Below are 15,449 nucleotides of genomic sequence, written 5' to 3'. Positions count from 1 at the left end.
TCAGCCACATCTGGGGAAATAAGGCTCAGAGTTGTCTGAGGTCAGAAGAAAGAGGTGCCAGCCTCGCCCATGGCAGAGAAGAGAGGGACTGAAATCCAGCCACGGAGCGGCCATAGCCGTGGACCCGCCCGGGGACATCCACATGGGGCAGCGGGTCTCTGGGTTTCCAGTTTGAGAGGCAAGGGGCCTGCCCTCCAAGACAGGGCCACGGGAAGAGAGTTGGCAGGGGTCTGGGCGGGGCGGGCAGGGGGTGGCCTAGTACTCCCACAGAGAGGCGGGGTCGATGGTGTCGGCACAGGCCTTCAGGACCCCCGCGTGGTCTCCCTTCAGGTAGCGGCCGCCCGCCTTGATGGCCACCTTGTTGTAGTCACAGAACTCGAAGAAGAAGTCTACGGGGGTGTCGCTGCTGCTGGTGACCGAGGAGTCGCTGCCCACTGTCCAGTACTTGCCCGTGGAGTCTGGGGGCAGAGTCCCTGTCAGGCCCCACTCAGGGCCTGGCCCCCCATCCTCACTCATGGCACCCCAAAGAGGGTGGGGTCTGTGATTATGTCCACCCAGGCCTCCCACCCATCCCTGATGGGGACCCCTGCTCAGGACTTCAGTCCCATAACTCAGGTGTGTCACCTCCCCCTCCCACCCTCTCTGCTCCCTGCTCCAGGGAAGTCTCCCCTCTGTATAGACAAGAGTGGGAGGTGTTGCCCCAGCCCCAAATCCTAGGTGGTCACAGGACATCTACCCTCTTAGGCCTGAAACGGCCTAAACCAAGTCACAGGGAGAGTCCACTCCTGCACCCCAGCACTGGTGCCGGGCCCAGGCAGCCCCACCCAGCGACTACCCTGAGGAGAACCTGCCTTTGATATTGTAGGCGCCATCGCTGAACTCCAGCTGGAAGACGTCGTAGCTGGAGCGGTTGGCATCCAGGGTGCCCGTGACCTTGCGGCAGCCAATGAAGCCGTGCTCCCCACGGAACACAATGATGGGGCGGTTGATCAGCTTCATGAGGAAGAGCTCTGAGTCCCCTGTCCCAGGAGGAGGGAAGGGGCAGTAAGCCTCAGGGGGCTGGGATGCTCAGGCTGTGGCTCAGAGGGGGAGAGCAGGAACCTGGGGTCACACAGCACGTCAGCCTTAGGGCGAGACTGGGGCGGGGTTAGTTGAAGGGGATGCCCAACCCAGGGCCAAGTCCTGATTAGACCCTGAGGGCACTGGGCTCAGGGCACCCATCGGCAGCTACCTGCTGTCTCCACCGAGGCGGCCAGCTGCCCGTTCTTCTTCGCTGTCACAAACTTGCCGTTGGATGCGCGCAGGTTGATTCGCCGATCACGCCATTCGATGTCAAAGAAGCAGCTGGCGTTCCTGGGGGTGGCAGGACAGGGTCAGGTGGGGCTCCCCCAGGTCCGAGCCCCACAGGGAGGGCCCGGGGTGGGGTGGGGGAGGCAGCAGTGACACTCACTTGGTGGAGGCGGTGGACTGTACGCCCCCGGTGGCTGTCAGCGTCCAGTACTTGCCCGTGTGGGTGCGGAAGGCGCACTTTTTGGTGTCGCGGTCAATCTCCAGCTGGAAAGTTTCCTGGTCGGTCTCTTCGTCCTGATTGGCCGACAGGTCCATACCTGCGGGAGAGCCTTCAGTTGCACCAGGACCCCAATGGAACTCCGTCCTGGGGGACCCACAGCCTTGCACTTGCACACAACACACGGGGCTACAGAAACCCCTCGGCCCCGCCGGGACCCTTGGGCCCTGACTGACCCCAGAGGGCAGAAGCCAGGACCCAGGGTCAGGGCCGGCCAAAGACCAGGGCCAGCTTCGTCCATTTTCACAGGACCTCTGACGACAGACGTGTACCTCGCACATACCAAGTGCGAAGAGGCGCTCTTGAGTCAGGAGGAGGCCTCCCTACCGGCCTGGGATCAGGTATTCAGGTTTAATTATTGCGAATCACGTGCTTATGTAAGAAAACGGCCTCATTTTTTTTAGAGCTACAGACCGAAGTATCTGGAGATGAAATGCCCTGATGCCAGGGATTTGCTTTAAATATACCCCCAAACAATAAAGGGACAGATGGAGCTGCCACAGCAGAATATCTAATCTGGGGGAGTCGGTATGTGGGGGCTCATCGTCCTTCCTGCTTCTGTCTTCATGTAAAAGTTAAAAGAGTGAGACATAACACATGTTCCTCTCAGAACATTTAGAAAACTCATCAAAGCATAAAGAGATGCAGTGACACAGATCTCACCCCCCCCCAGAACACCGCCGGTGTGACCCGAGGGGCCTCCAAGGTGTGCGCCCGCACAACAGCCCACGCCCAGCCGCCCGGCCCCGGGGAAGCAGCAGTGCCCATCTGTGCTGACTCCTCCAGCTAAATGCTGCAAACGGGATCTTTGCTTCCCACACAGCAAATTCACGCTCTCCGAGCACCCCAATTCCCAGAACCACAGCAGCAAGGCTGGCTGCCAGTGTCCAGGCTTGCACGCATGTCACCATTTGGGCCTTGACACCCCCATGGAGCAGGGACCATGTGGGGAGCAAGAGATGGCACTTCAGAGTTGAGGCGGGCAGGCAAGCATGCCTCCAGGGGCCTCACTCTACCCATCTCAGCATTAGCCCTGGCCTGACCCAATCACCCCCCAACCCCACATCAGCACCATGTAGAGAGGCGGCGCCTCCAGAAGTAATCCCAGAATAATCCCAGGACAGATAGGGCACAGTGGGGGTCACCCCGGGATAAAGTAAGGGGTCCAGGTGACTCTCAGGAAGGAAGGTATAGGAAGGAGCCTCCTGCCACACCCACCCACTCTCTATGGAGTAGGGCCTCTGTGGGAGGCCCAGGCCCTTGGGTTCAACCTCAGGTCCCCTGAACACCCCTAGCCTCAATGTCAGCCATCTGACATCCCCAGAGAAGCCCTGGGTGAGGCAGGGGCTAGGTCTGCTGGACATCTGAGCCGCCACCAAAAATTGGACTAAGGCCACACCTGTAACTGCTCAGGCCACGCCCAGCACACCCGCCGGTTGCAGAGGTGCCGCCCTCCTGCTCTATGGAGACCCACCCCGTGAGCACCTGCTCTCATGATAGCACCCACGCAATGCCTGGTGGACAGGCCGATGGGGAGGAGGGAACACACGAGACAAAAAGGCCCTCTGGGTCCACCCAACAGCAAAAGAGACAAAAGAGGCTGCCCAGAAAGGGGAGCAGAGAAGGACTTGGGATAAGGGTCATGTCTCCAGCACAGTCTTGCCCTGGGGTTCTGAGGGCCTGGGGTTCTGAGGGCTCATCTGAACACACCTTGCAGGTTTACAAGCTGCTTTACCAGCTCACCTGAGACAGCACAGCCTTGCAGCCCACCTGAGGGCAGGTCCAGGAAGATGAGGTTCCCGCCCAATCAATGGCTCCTGGATGCAAGAGACTTGGCTACTTAACACTTAACCAGGGGCAGCCTGTGGTGGTCCTGTGTCCCCACAGCAGCTCCAGGCACTTATTTCCAAAATGTCCTCCCACGGAGGAACAAAGGGAGGCTCTGCAGGGGTCACTGCTTGCCCAGGGCACACAACTGCCACCATCTGCTCAGTAACTCAGACCCCAGCCACCTGACTGAGTCTAGTCCTGGAACTGATTTGGTGGAAAGGACCAGACCAGCCAGTGAGGTACCCCTGAACAAGTGCCTTTGCCTCATCCAGCCTCAGTTTCCCTCTGCCTGCCCAAAGAGCTCAGTCTCTCCATTTTTCTAGGAGGCTGGAAGTATTTAGGGTGACAGGGTCTTCTGGTCTTCCCTCCCCACCCCGAATCCAGCGGGGCCCTTCTTGGCTCCAAGGCCCTGCCCAGAGAGGAGAGGCCCCGCTTGGCCTTGGAGTCTCTAATTAGAGCTACGTTACTATGGGAACAGGGTTTTCTTCGGGATTTTTCTTTTCATCAACAGCAGCACAGAAAACCTGAGTCACAGCTCTCAGGAGATCTGGAAGGCAGGAGACGCGGGGGCTCTACAGAGTCCATGGATGGACGTATCTCCTGACCCCCCACAGAGAGCCTAGTGAGAGCCCCACCCTGGCTCTCCCTGACTCCAGTCTCTGAGCTGTTCTCTATGATGGCTCACATGGGACACTCCCCCCACCAATATGCTCTCCACCCCCCACCCACCCCCATGGTTCCCAAATACCCCTGTCTTGTTCAAGAGGGACGTTCCCCACCACAAACTTCAGTGTAGGGGAGTGGGCCTGGGAGCATCTGTGGCCTCATCTCATCCACTTTCTTCTTTCCAGTCAGTACTCACCACCATCTGACCACTTCAAATCCTTCCTCCATCCTTGTACAAGTCATTCCTCAGGCCTGAAATACATGCCTCATCCAGAGAACTCTTAACACAGCCTTCAAAACCCAGCCTGGCCAGCCCTTCCCTCAGGAAGTCAGCCTCACCTCTGAGTGACTGGGGCAGGGCCCTTCCTGAGTCCCCAGGGTACAGCTGACTAGATGCAAGGCAGCCACGACACCACGTGGGCAACATGGTGGGGGACTGGCTGGGGACTGGCTGGAGCCCAGAGCACGTGAGGCTCCTAAGAAGCAGACCCCAGTCATGAAGTGCTGCTCACTAGGAGGCCCTGCATCCTCCATCCCTGCCCATGTCATATCCTCACCTTTGAAGTGGGCACAGCTACACCACATCCCAGGACCTGGGATGGACACATGCCATCTGCCTCATCATACTGCCTCTCAGGCACCAGGACACCATTCGCTGGAAGCTAGAATGGCCAGAAATAAAGCTGGTAGAAAGGCTGTCCAGGGCAGACCTTTAGGCCAGGCCTTTACAGATGGAGAAAATGAGACTGGAGCAGGCTGCAGATTCAGCAGGGAGACCCTGCCCCCACCAGGCCTGGCCTGTGTGGGCCTGCAGGGATGATTCACATCCCCCAGTCAGCTAAGCCCAGGGTCCTCCTTCTTCCTTTCTGGCTGGCATTTCCCAACATGTGTGGAAAGCACAGCTGCCTGCTTCCTCCTTGCCACGCAGACCTGCCCAAAATGGACTCTGCAGACACACCCCCCACCCCCCATCCTAGGCTGGCTCCAGGTCCCATAGTCACCCTCCATCCCAGCTGGAAACCCTGGGGTCAGCTAACATAACAAGTCAAGGACCCCAAGGTCTGAAGCCAACAATCTCAGCCCCCAGAGTCTCTTCCCCAGGTCCATGTCCCTGTAAAGCCGACACCTTTCCTGGCCCAATTTCCAGCCCCTCCTGCCCCACAGCCTGAATCACAGCACGATACTCCCCGTGAGCATTACTAGAGAGGGGACAGCCACTGTCCCGGCTCACCAGTGGCTGCCAAAAACACCCTCAGGCTCTCTCTGCTCCTTCCTAGGCCCAAGGGCTAGGGCCAGGGCCATCTGCTTCTGCTACATCTTCCCCAGGGAAGGTGCTAGATTCCACCTAGCAACCATCAAGCTGCTGAACGTCCATCAAGGTTCCCATGGCCCAGCTGGTCATTGCAGTCCCATCTACCAACAGGTTTCTTTCCAATCACCCTGGGTTTTATGCACCTTTCTGCCTCAGGACCTTTGTAGAAGCTCTGCCCTCTGCCTGCAATACCACTCCCGCACCTGAAATGCACTACCTTCCAGTTCTATTCTTCCTGCAGGTCAGCTTAAGTGTTCTCCTCTAAAAGGACCATCCCCATCTAATCTCAGGCTCTGACATACTTCTTGGTCCTCAGGCCTTTGCTCCACATCTCTGAGAGGCTGATCATGTTCCAACGAGGTGACCTTAAGCCCCTGCAGAGGGATACATACCCATTTGTTCATTACTCAGGTCTCAGCATGTCATTGTTTGCTGAACAGGTGGGGAGTCTTGCCCCACCCAGCACTGTGTGAGACCAGAAAGGGGAGGTCCACTGTGCTCCTGGGGCTGGGAGGCCTCAGGGGGTCCAGGTAAGAGCTATTCTGGAGTCAAAGAAACACAGTTTTGCGTGCTGGTTTCTTGCTCTGTGACCTTGGGCTAATGGCTCCACCTCTCTGGGCCTAAACCAAGCTCATCTGTAGAAATGAAGTGACATGGCCACCTCCGTCGGCAAGCAGGCATCATCCCGCCCAGCCTTCCACCGCCGCTGCCCCGGCGCCTCCAGCCTCTTCACAGAGCACATTCAGGAGGGGGAGTCTCCCTCCAAGGGAGGGGGCCACTGACTGGGCTCCCATCCAGCAAGGCTGGGGTCCAACCGCCCGTCCAGGAGAACAAGACCCCCACATGCCCCTCCACCAGGCGTCTGGCTGCAAGGAATCAATCTCCTTCCCAAAGTAGGGGCGCGGACACCAGAAGAGAATCCGCGGGGGCGAGGGGGAAGCGGAATCTAAGAAGGAAAAGGGAGGGGGCTCGTTTCTGGCGCGCAGGCCGGTAGGAAATGGCCAGGCCAGCGGGAGGCCCCGAAGGGGACACAACGAGCTGCAGCCAATTGTTCAGGCGGGAGCCTTGGGATGGGTTCACTCGAGGGGAGGGGGCTTTCGAGGGGGCCGTGCGGGGGGGCTCCCGGCTCGCGCGGAGGCCGCCCCCGGACGCCCGCCGGCGACATTCAGCCGCCCGGAGACACGCGGCGGGCGCAGGGCGGGGTGCCTGGCCAGCCGCCCCCCCGCCACGCCGTCCCGGGGTCCGGGCGCAGGGAGGGAGGCCGCCTCCTGGAGAGGCTCGGGACCCGGGCACCGGGCCCAGGGCGGCGGGGGGACCCGCTGAAAGCCCCTCCCCGCCCCCATCCCGCCGCATCTGGTTTTCCCATCCAGAGACTGAGCAGGACAAAGGGGGCGAGGGAGGGCCCTGCCGAGGAGCCCGCCCCCCTGTTCACAAAGGCCGCGGCCTAGAGCGCGGGGCAGACACGAGAGGCGGGGCTGACGGAGACGGGCAGACACTCGGGGTGCCCCCTTCAGCAGAGACTGACCCCTTCCGCAGAGAGGACAGAAGACAGGCCTAGAGGCTGGGAGGTGGGCGCGCACCCGAGAAGATCAAAGGGGAGGTCAAGAATTGTGGTCCCTGGGAGCAGGGGCGCGGCCTGCCCTGTGGACGACCCTCGCCTCCGCCCTGGAGTTAAAGGCCTGCAGACGGGGGGAGGGGCGCGAGTACACGGGGGAAGGGCACCCCACCCCCACGGCTGTGCTAAGTCCATCCGCGGGGCTGGTGCGCGTCGAGAGCACCCAGACGGGGCGAGGGGTTCGGACGGTGGCACACAGGGTGGACACCACGAGGCCTAGGGGGGCCCCCATCCCGACGCTGGCCGGGGGTGTGCAGTGCCGGACACCAAGAAAGGGCAAAGCCCACCCCCGCCCCCTCCTCCGAGGCAGAGCGCACGTCCCTGGCGGGTGGGGAGGGCCGCGAGCCCAGCGGGGGCGCACCGGGCCCCACTCCGGATTGCCGCGGCGCCGAGGGCGCAATGGCGGGAGGCTGGAGGGGGCCGGGTGGGGTGCGCTTTGTGCACCCACCGGGGGGCGGGGGGCGGGGGGCGGCGTCCCACTCACCCTGGCGCGTGGACACGTTCCTCTCGTTGGCGGCTTGCAGCACGACCTGGGCGCAGCTCTGCTCCAGCGCGAAGAGCTCATCCTTGCCCACCTTGGTGGCCTTGCCGGCCTTGAGCGTGCCGCTGGGCCCGGACGGCGCCAGGTAGCGGCCCTCGCAGTCGCGGAAGGCCACCTTGCCGGAGCGGAACTCCAGCGTGTAGCCGGTGGCGGGCTCGGGGCGCGCCACCAGGCGCCCGTCGTGGCGCAGGAAGCGGTGGTCGGCGGTCTGCACGCTGTAGCGCTGGTCCTGGAAGGCCAGGGTGATGAGCGAGTCGACGCCCCAGGGCACGTCGCGGTCCACCGCGATCTCGTCGGCGGGCTTGGCGCTCAGGTGCGCGTAGCGCTTGCGGGTCAGGCTGTAGATGTTGACCTGCGGGTGCATGGCGATGTGCACGCTCCACTTCTCGGCGGGCGACACGGTCTGCGCGAAGCACGACAGGCGGTCCTCGGTGCCGCCGAAGTAGCGCCGGTGCGCCTCGGACTGCAGCGACCAGCGGCCGTCGTCGTGCGCCACGATGAGGAAGCGGCAGTCGGCGCCGGGCGCCTCGCGCTCGCAGGTCACGTTGCCGTCCTTGTCCGCCGCCAGGTAGCGGCCCAGGTGGCTGCGCAGGCACACGGCCGCGCTGCCCGCCTCATCGGGCGGCTGCTCGAGCGTCCAGATCTGCTTCTTCTTCAGGCTGCTCGCCGACGCGTTCACCTTGAACCCGAACGCCTCGGCCGTCAGGTACTTGTTGCCGCAGTTGATGAGGCCGAACTGGATCTGCACCGCCTCGGCCGTGCCGTTGGCGGTCATGGTGGCGGCGCGCGGCGGAGCCCCCGGCGCGGCCCGGGCGGAGGGGGAGGGTCCCGGCGGCGCGCCCGGTCCTTTGTCAGGCGGCTGCGGGCCGGCGCGTCCCTCCGCGGCGCTCCACAAAGCCGGCCCGCGGCGCCCGCGCCCCTTTATAGGCGGGGTGACGTCACGCCCCGGCCCCGCCCCGACCCTCCCCTCGCGGCGCCTCGGCGGGGAGGGGGCGCCCCCGCGGAGCCCGCCGGCTCGGCGCGGCGTGGCTCCCCCGCCGGCGCTGCGGGCGGCTGCGGCCTCCCCGCCCCCCGTCGTCGGGCGCCTCTCCCCGCGCGCCGCCGCGGCCTGGGGGCTCAGCCCGGTGCCGACGCCCCGCAGGGCCCCCCGCCCCAGGCCTGCGGGGGAGGATGCGCGGGCCCGGCTCGAGGCTGGGACTGAGACCGCGAAGACCGCAGGGCAAGGCGGTGCTGCACGGAGGCGGGTCGGGAGGCTCCTCGGAGGAGCTGCGCTTAGAGGAGAACCTTGAAGGAGCCAAGAGCGAGCCCCTGCAAGGGGCGTAAGGGTGAAGGGGTGGGGGGAGCCAGGAGCTGGGGGGGGTCTGCAGACTCTAATGCAAACCATACAGGCCTTCCTGGGCGGGCGGGCGGGGCAGTGATGTCCCAAGGGCTCCCTCCCAGGACGGTCCCCAAGGCCGGCCAGACCCCTACCTGTGGCCTGGCGACCCAGCCTGGCGGGCAGAAATAGGTCTCCTTGGTGGTGGGGGTGGTGGTGACCTTGGTCCCCATCATGGTGGTGCAGAAACCACAGGGTCTTCTGCTGGGCAGCAGTGGGGTGAGCAGGGCAGGAATCGAGTGTTGCTTTTGCTGCTGGGGTCAGAGAGGGGCGGCAGCTGGGGGAAGCAGGCTTGAAGGGGAAGCCAATTCCCAGCCTCCAAGACCAGTGTGCCTTGCAGCTTACACCCCTAGTCCCCACTTCCTAGAATCCTGGACACACACCTCCGCCCCCCCCCCACACACACACACAGGAGGGGTAACACTGGTTTCAGCCCTCATCCCATCCCTCAGGACCAGGCTTTCCCCGTCTGCCTCCTCCAAAGGGGACATTCCGCACAGTTTCCCCTTCTCCCAGTTCAACAACCCCCCCCCCCCCCAGGAACTCTTCCCTTTTCTGAGCCATTCTGAAGGCCAGGACTCTGCTGGGACATTCCCCACATGCCAAGGAGGGCCCTGGAATGCCAGTATGACCACAGGCTGCCCACAGGTCTCCAGCCCAAGGCAGAGGGCACCCAGTTAGCTACCCAGCTGATTGGGCTGTGCCCTCCCCCATGCTTCCAGGCAGTCCCCTCCAGGGAGTTTATCTTCCTGGGGAAGATGTTGTTGCCTCACTGTTGTCACTCAAAAGAATTTAGAGCAGGGCCCCAGCCCCAGGCAGAGCACACCCAAAGCACCCCCTCCCAAAAAGCCCACCCCCTGAGCTGGAAAAAATAAAAATGTTCACATTTTGAGGTTATCCAACAGGCTTGAAACCCAGAGTCTCACTGTCTGTGTGACTCTAGGCAGCTCGCTTACTTTATTTTTTTTAAGATTTATTATTTTATTTATGCATATAAGAACAGGGGTGTAAACCAGAGGTGGGGGGTGAGAGGGTTCACCAGAGAGAGTGGGGAGCAGAACAGGCAGATCTACTGAAGTACGCTGCTGAGGGGAGCAGCGGGCGAGACAGGAGAGGTCTGCTGTGCCATGTGGGTCAGCTCCCTGGCCAGGGATTGAAGCTGCAGTAGCTGGAGATAGCTTGATAGCGCTATCTTTAACCCCTACACCACCAGGGAGGCTCAACTCACTTACTTTAGTTTCCCCTCTTGTCAGAAAGATAGGAATTCCCCATCTCCAGGTAGTCTTGGAGTCCCTGGGGCTGTGAAACTCAGGCTCTGCCCCTGGCCCATTCTAGTCCTCAGGAAGACTGTGCCCAGTTAGGGAGACACCAAACCTCTGGCCAATTGAGTAAGCTCAGGAGAAGGGGTTGAATATCCACAAATATCTACTGAAGGGGGTGGGGTGCCCAGGCCAGAGAATGCAGAGACCAGCCTACTGCCACTTCCCTCCCAGGTCTGCAGCTCCCTGACCTGGCCCCAGCCCTCCTCCTGCAGAGGCACAGCCTGGAGGTCAGGGAGGCATTAAGGGTTAAGGACTCCTGCCTCACAGAGATGGGAGCCAGTCCAGGCTGGCCCCCCACCCCCATTCCTGCAATACCTTAGATGGGTAAAAGGACTAGGGAGTCCCTACGGGTGACCTTGGCAGCCTGAGCTCTTGTGTTGGACTTCCTGGGTTCAAAATTCACTCTCCATTTTCCCATCTCAAAAAAAGGACCCATGCCAGCCCCTGCCCAGGGAGTGGCTGAGAGGACTGAGGAAGCTGACACATATAAACCAGACTCAGGAGGGCCTGGAACGTGGGACTCAGTTCTCAAAGCGGGAAAGTCGTGGGCAAATGGGACAAGTTGGTGACTACATATCCAGCATCCAGACAGCCTGGCGTGGGACCAGAGCTCAGGAAAGGCAGCTGCTTGATCTACTCCACGTGGACGTGGACAGTCTGGTCCTGGGGACAGACAGGCCAGGCTCCCTCCAGCCCCCAGGAATACCCCAAGAGCCCACCCACCCCCACCCCCAAGTTCAGTAGTGGCATCTGTGTGAACTTTAAGATTGCTGGGCCAGCAGCACCTAGTTTGAGCCTATATGTTGAATAAATTGAAATGAAATGGAGTGATAGGGAACTTAGAAAAGGGACCTTGGGCTCCACAAGTCAAGTGAACAAAATAAAGCCTGAAGTGTTAGAGGAAATCAGGAGCTGGGGGAAGAGGTCAGCTGAGGTTAGCCTGGCATGAATTGAGGTCACTTTCAACAGATATAGAACTAAAGCCTTTTTATTCGTATTACTTAGGGTTCCCCCCCCCCAAAGAGACAATACATCCACGGATCTCAAATATCCAAAAAATGTGAAAAGGCTTTCATCCGCCTCCCCTTTCCGCCCCCCCTACCCCCGCCTCCATAACGGCTGTTAGATTTGCTTCTTGTGTTTTCCTTTTCTTTGTATAAAGCAAGCAAATATGGGTCTGCACTTTCATTTTTTTTTGCATTTTTAAAAATATTTTTAAACTTCCTTTTTTCACTGAAGATACATCTTCAGTAGATGAGTAACTTCGGTGTATAAATAACTTGTATCTTAACCTTCAGTATGTAAGTACCTTCTCAGTTCTTTTTTATAACTGTGCAATATTCCATTGTGTGAATGTGCCACGTTTATTTAACCTGTGCCCTCTGCGTAGACGTGTGGGGTGTTGCTGCCCTGCTTTGGCCAGAACCCCTTGCCTACAGTGAAACCCTCAACAGAAACCAACATTTTTTTTTTTTTTTTTTTTTTTTGCTCTTCTTTGCCTGTGACCCATGCACCACGTAAGAAATGAAGGTTGTCCAGTCTTGATTTCAGTGCCTCTGGTGATGAGATGTTTTGTCCAAAGTCAGTGTGTGTTTACCTTGTTCTAGATTGTTTACCTTGTTCTAGATTTACCTTGTTCTAGATTCAGTGATGATTTGGGGGTGAGGGACCCCAAGCCCTCAGCAGCTGTTAACAAAGAGGGTGTCCTGTGCATCAGATAAGCTGCCACATGCTGAGTCTCATAACCACAGACCCTTGAATGAGGCAGAAGGAGGGGGACATATTGCTTTTTTTTTTTAAATTAGCATTAAAATTATTGTCAGAAAGTCAATAGAGGAACAAAATCTCAGGGAAGTTTAGCAAGAGTTTTTCAGAAACCACACCCTTCCATGCACCCATGCACCTGTCTCCCGGGTCTTGGTTACACCAGCACCTCTGAGCAAGTCACACAGTCCTCTCTGCGGGCCTCACCTCAGGTCCCTCTGGGTAAGGAAGGGGACACAGACGCCATGTCCCTGGGTTCCACGGGTCCCCAGGTGCCACCTGAGCGGCCCTGGAATGCGGGCATGGCACTGGGAAAGCAGAGGCGCTTGGCTATGGCCTCTCCCAGGCCGGCCACCTAGTGCCCTCCTGGCTAATCTGGGGAGGGAAACGAGGCCACGGGAAGGGCTGTCATCCGCCCTGCCGTGCACCACATCCCACCTTGCAGCCGCAGGAAAGTCAAGGAGTGGACGCTGGCATCCCTTGGCCTTGACTTGGGCCCCGGCTCTGACACACTTGCCATGAGCCCTTCCACATGTTACTTCACTCCTCTGTCTCCATCCCCTCACCTGTCAAATGGGAAGAGAATAATACCTGCAGTGTTTCTCAGGAAGACACAGTTGTAGCTACAATGATGGCATAGCGTCATTACGTAAAAACACCAAAAAGTTCTTTATTGATTAGAAACACTCCCTGAAAAATCTGCCTGTGAAACGATGTCGGGGGTGGGGTGGATTTGCCTTAAAATATCCCACACAGAGGCCTCATTGGTGGCGCAGGGGGTTAAGTCTCAGCACTATGAGGCTATCCACAGTTCGATCCCCAGCCAGGGAGCTGACCCACATGGCGCAGCAGACCTCTCCTGACTCACCCATTGCTCCCCTCAGCAGTTTATTTCAGTAGATCCGCCTGTTCTGCTCCCCACTTTGTCTCTGGTGAATCCTCTTAACCCCTCCCCCTGCATCTCTGGCTTGCACCCCAGCTCTTGTATGCATAAATAAATAAAACAAATCTTTAAAAAAAAAATTCCACACAGAGCAGCATATGATCCCTATGTGATGCTTTCTACATTAAAAAATGCTGCAACAGCAGACCTCTCCTGACTCTCCTGCTGCTCCCCTCAGCAGTGTATTTCAGTCAGTCTGCCTGTTTTGTTCCCCACTCTGTCTCTGATGAATCCTCTCACCCCCCACACCTCTGGCCTGTACCCCAGCTCTTGTATGCATAAAAAGAAAATAAATCTTTTTAAAAAAATGCTGCAACAGGGCCTCCCCGGTGGCGCAGCGGTTGAGCGCTGGGTTGCGAAGCTGTCCGCGGCCTCTGCGGCGCCGGTTCGATCCCCGGCTGCTCCCCGGCCACCAGAGGAGGGCCCCACATGGCGCGCAGACCTCTCCTGCCGCCTGCTGCTCCCCTCAGCAGTGTACTTCGGTCCTTCTGCCTGCTCTGCTCCCCGCTCTGGCTCTGGTGAATTCTCTCACCCTCCCACGCTTCTGACTGTACCCAGTGCTTGTATAAACAAAACAAACAAACAAACAAACCAGCAAACAAATAAATAAAGCATGCCTCTATTAAAAAAAAAATGCTGCAACATTTCCTTAAATAAAAAGTTTTAGGAAAACACACCAAAAATAAAAATGCTAATGAGGTGGGGAATAGCTCGAACATGATTCTTGTACCTGCAGGTGACAGCACAGGGGGTCCCTACTTCAGTGTTTTCTCCCTGTGAAAGTTTTCCTAACAATAATAAAACTTAACAAGGGGAAGACCTCTCTTCACCTGTGCCTTAGTTCTGTCATGAGTATCCTGTTTTATTGTGTTTGGACCACATCCTGACAGACCTTTCTACATTCTGTATTAGATTAGATAGCGAGCCAGAGAGAGAGAGATGTAGGTAGGTAGATAGGTAGGTAGGTAGGTAGGTAGCCAGATAGATAGGAGGTTTTGAGAGATATTTAGATAGGAAGATGCATAGCTTTATTTCTGAAGGTTTTGTATGTTTATTTGGTTTTGGCTTTTGTTTTTTATTCGGTATCGTGCTTCCCTTGATTACTTATCCCAGTGACCACCCCCATCACCATCATTTCTCCTTCCCCATCCTCGTTGCCATGTGGAGGATCATCAAACTCCCACTGGACTTTTGCGGCCTGACACTTCCAGCTTTACCGCAGGGCAGATGACAGCCCGGTCTAGCTGGACCCTCCCCTCTGCCGCCCCACAGCTGGGCTCTCTCATTCTGGCCTAGGGCTGGGCCGGGCTGGCCGGGGCCTCCCACACCTTATGATTCCTCTTCACCCCACTTCTCACAGAGCCCCCAAAAGGACCCCTGGGAACCATCTTGCAGGTCTCTACCCTGAGGAAGAGTAGCCTGTTCGTGAGGGGGAGGCAGGCATTGAACCCTGACAATCCTAAGGTCTCCAGGCATTGTGCTGAGGGCCTTATCACCTTTCACCTTCCAGCAAGCCAGGTGCTGCTCCCATTTCACAGGTGAGGAGACTGAGCCCCAGAGAGGTGAAGAAATATGACCAAACAGCAGCTTGGTGGTTGCCAGGGGAACAGAGTGTGACTTTAATGGGTCCACGTTGCCTTTGGGAGTGATGAAAATGTTTTGGGTAGAGGTGGTGGTTGCACAACTTAGTGAATGCACTAAATGCTACAGAATTGCAGACTTTAAATAGTTAATTTATGTTGAGTAAATTTTACTCAAAAAAGTAATCAATATTAGGGAGGGGCAAAAAAGAGCATAACAAACCTTGCAGCAGGGAGCAAGAGAATAGGCTTGAGTGGGTCTAAGACTATAAGTACCAGCCAACAACCCAACCAAACTCAGCAGGCGAGGCCATTCCTGCTGGCTGCACAGCTCCCTCCTCCCTCGCTGAGAACTTTCCTGTCTCCAGCCCACGGCTTCCCCATACTCCCAGCTCCTTCCTGTGGGGCTCCCCTGTCACACCCCATCTTCACAACCTCACACCTCCTCTGCTTCTTGGGATCCTGGTGAGATGCTAGAAACCTGGCACCTGCCCAGTACTTTGCCAGCTTTTCTGGGCCTGGGCCCTGCACTTGGTCCTGACTGTCTTCCAGCCACCGCGTTTGGGACCCCTGAGCATCCAGGCCGGTCGCAGCCCCATGGAAGCTTCAGTTCATCAGAAAAAGGACAGTGTGACATCATCCTGGGAGTGTCCTAACAGCATCACTGAGAGGCTGTGATGGGACCAGTCTCCGCTCTCCTCACCTGTTCCCTTGTTTCAAGAGGAGGTCAGTGCAGCCCAGGCCAGCACAAGAATCCAGCAGCGCCCTCCGTGCTGCAGATGCACAGATGTCAGCCCCAAACAGGACTGGCCTCATGGCCAGAGCCTGTGAATAGCTTCTTTGTTGATCTGCTCTGCTGCCTCTGTGGCCCCTCAAGGCAGCCTGGTACGGCCAGCGCACGTCCCTCAAGGGTGTCTCTCTAGGCAGTCCAGAC

General features: G+C 58.3%; 1 protein-coding gene across 1 annotated transcript; it reads right to left on the bottom strand.

The window, feature by feature from the left end:
- Positions 1–227: 227 nt before the first annotated feature.
- Positions 228–8,306, bottom strand: FSCN1 (fascin actin-bundling protein 1; the record flags this gene model as incomplete). The annotated part of the gene is made up of 5 exons (XM_084251044.1): positions 228–458; positions 852–1,019; positions 1,232–1,353; positions 1,451–1,607; positions 7,475–8,306. The coding sequence occupies 5 exons, from the start codon at positions 8,304–8,306 to the stop codon at positions 256–258; spliced, it is 1,482 nt and encodes a 493-aa protein (XP_084107170.1). The 3' UTR covers positions 228–255.
- Between the last annotated feature and the right edge of the window lie 7,143 nt (positions 8,307–15,449).

This window comes from Talpa europaea (assembly GCF_964194135.1).
Source record: "Talpa europaea genome assembly, chromosome: 12".
NCBI classification, from domain to species: Eukaryota; Metazoa; Chordata; class Mammalia; order Eulipotyphla; family Talpidae; genus Talpa; species Talpa europaea.
This window is presented reverse-complemented; position numbering and strand designations above follow the sequence as displayed.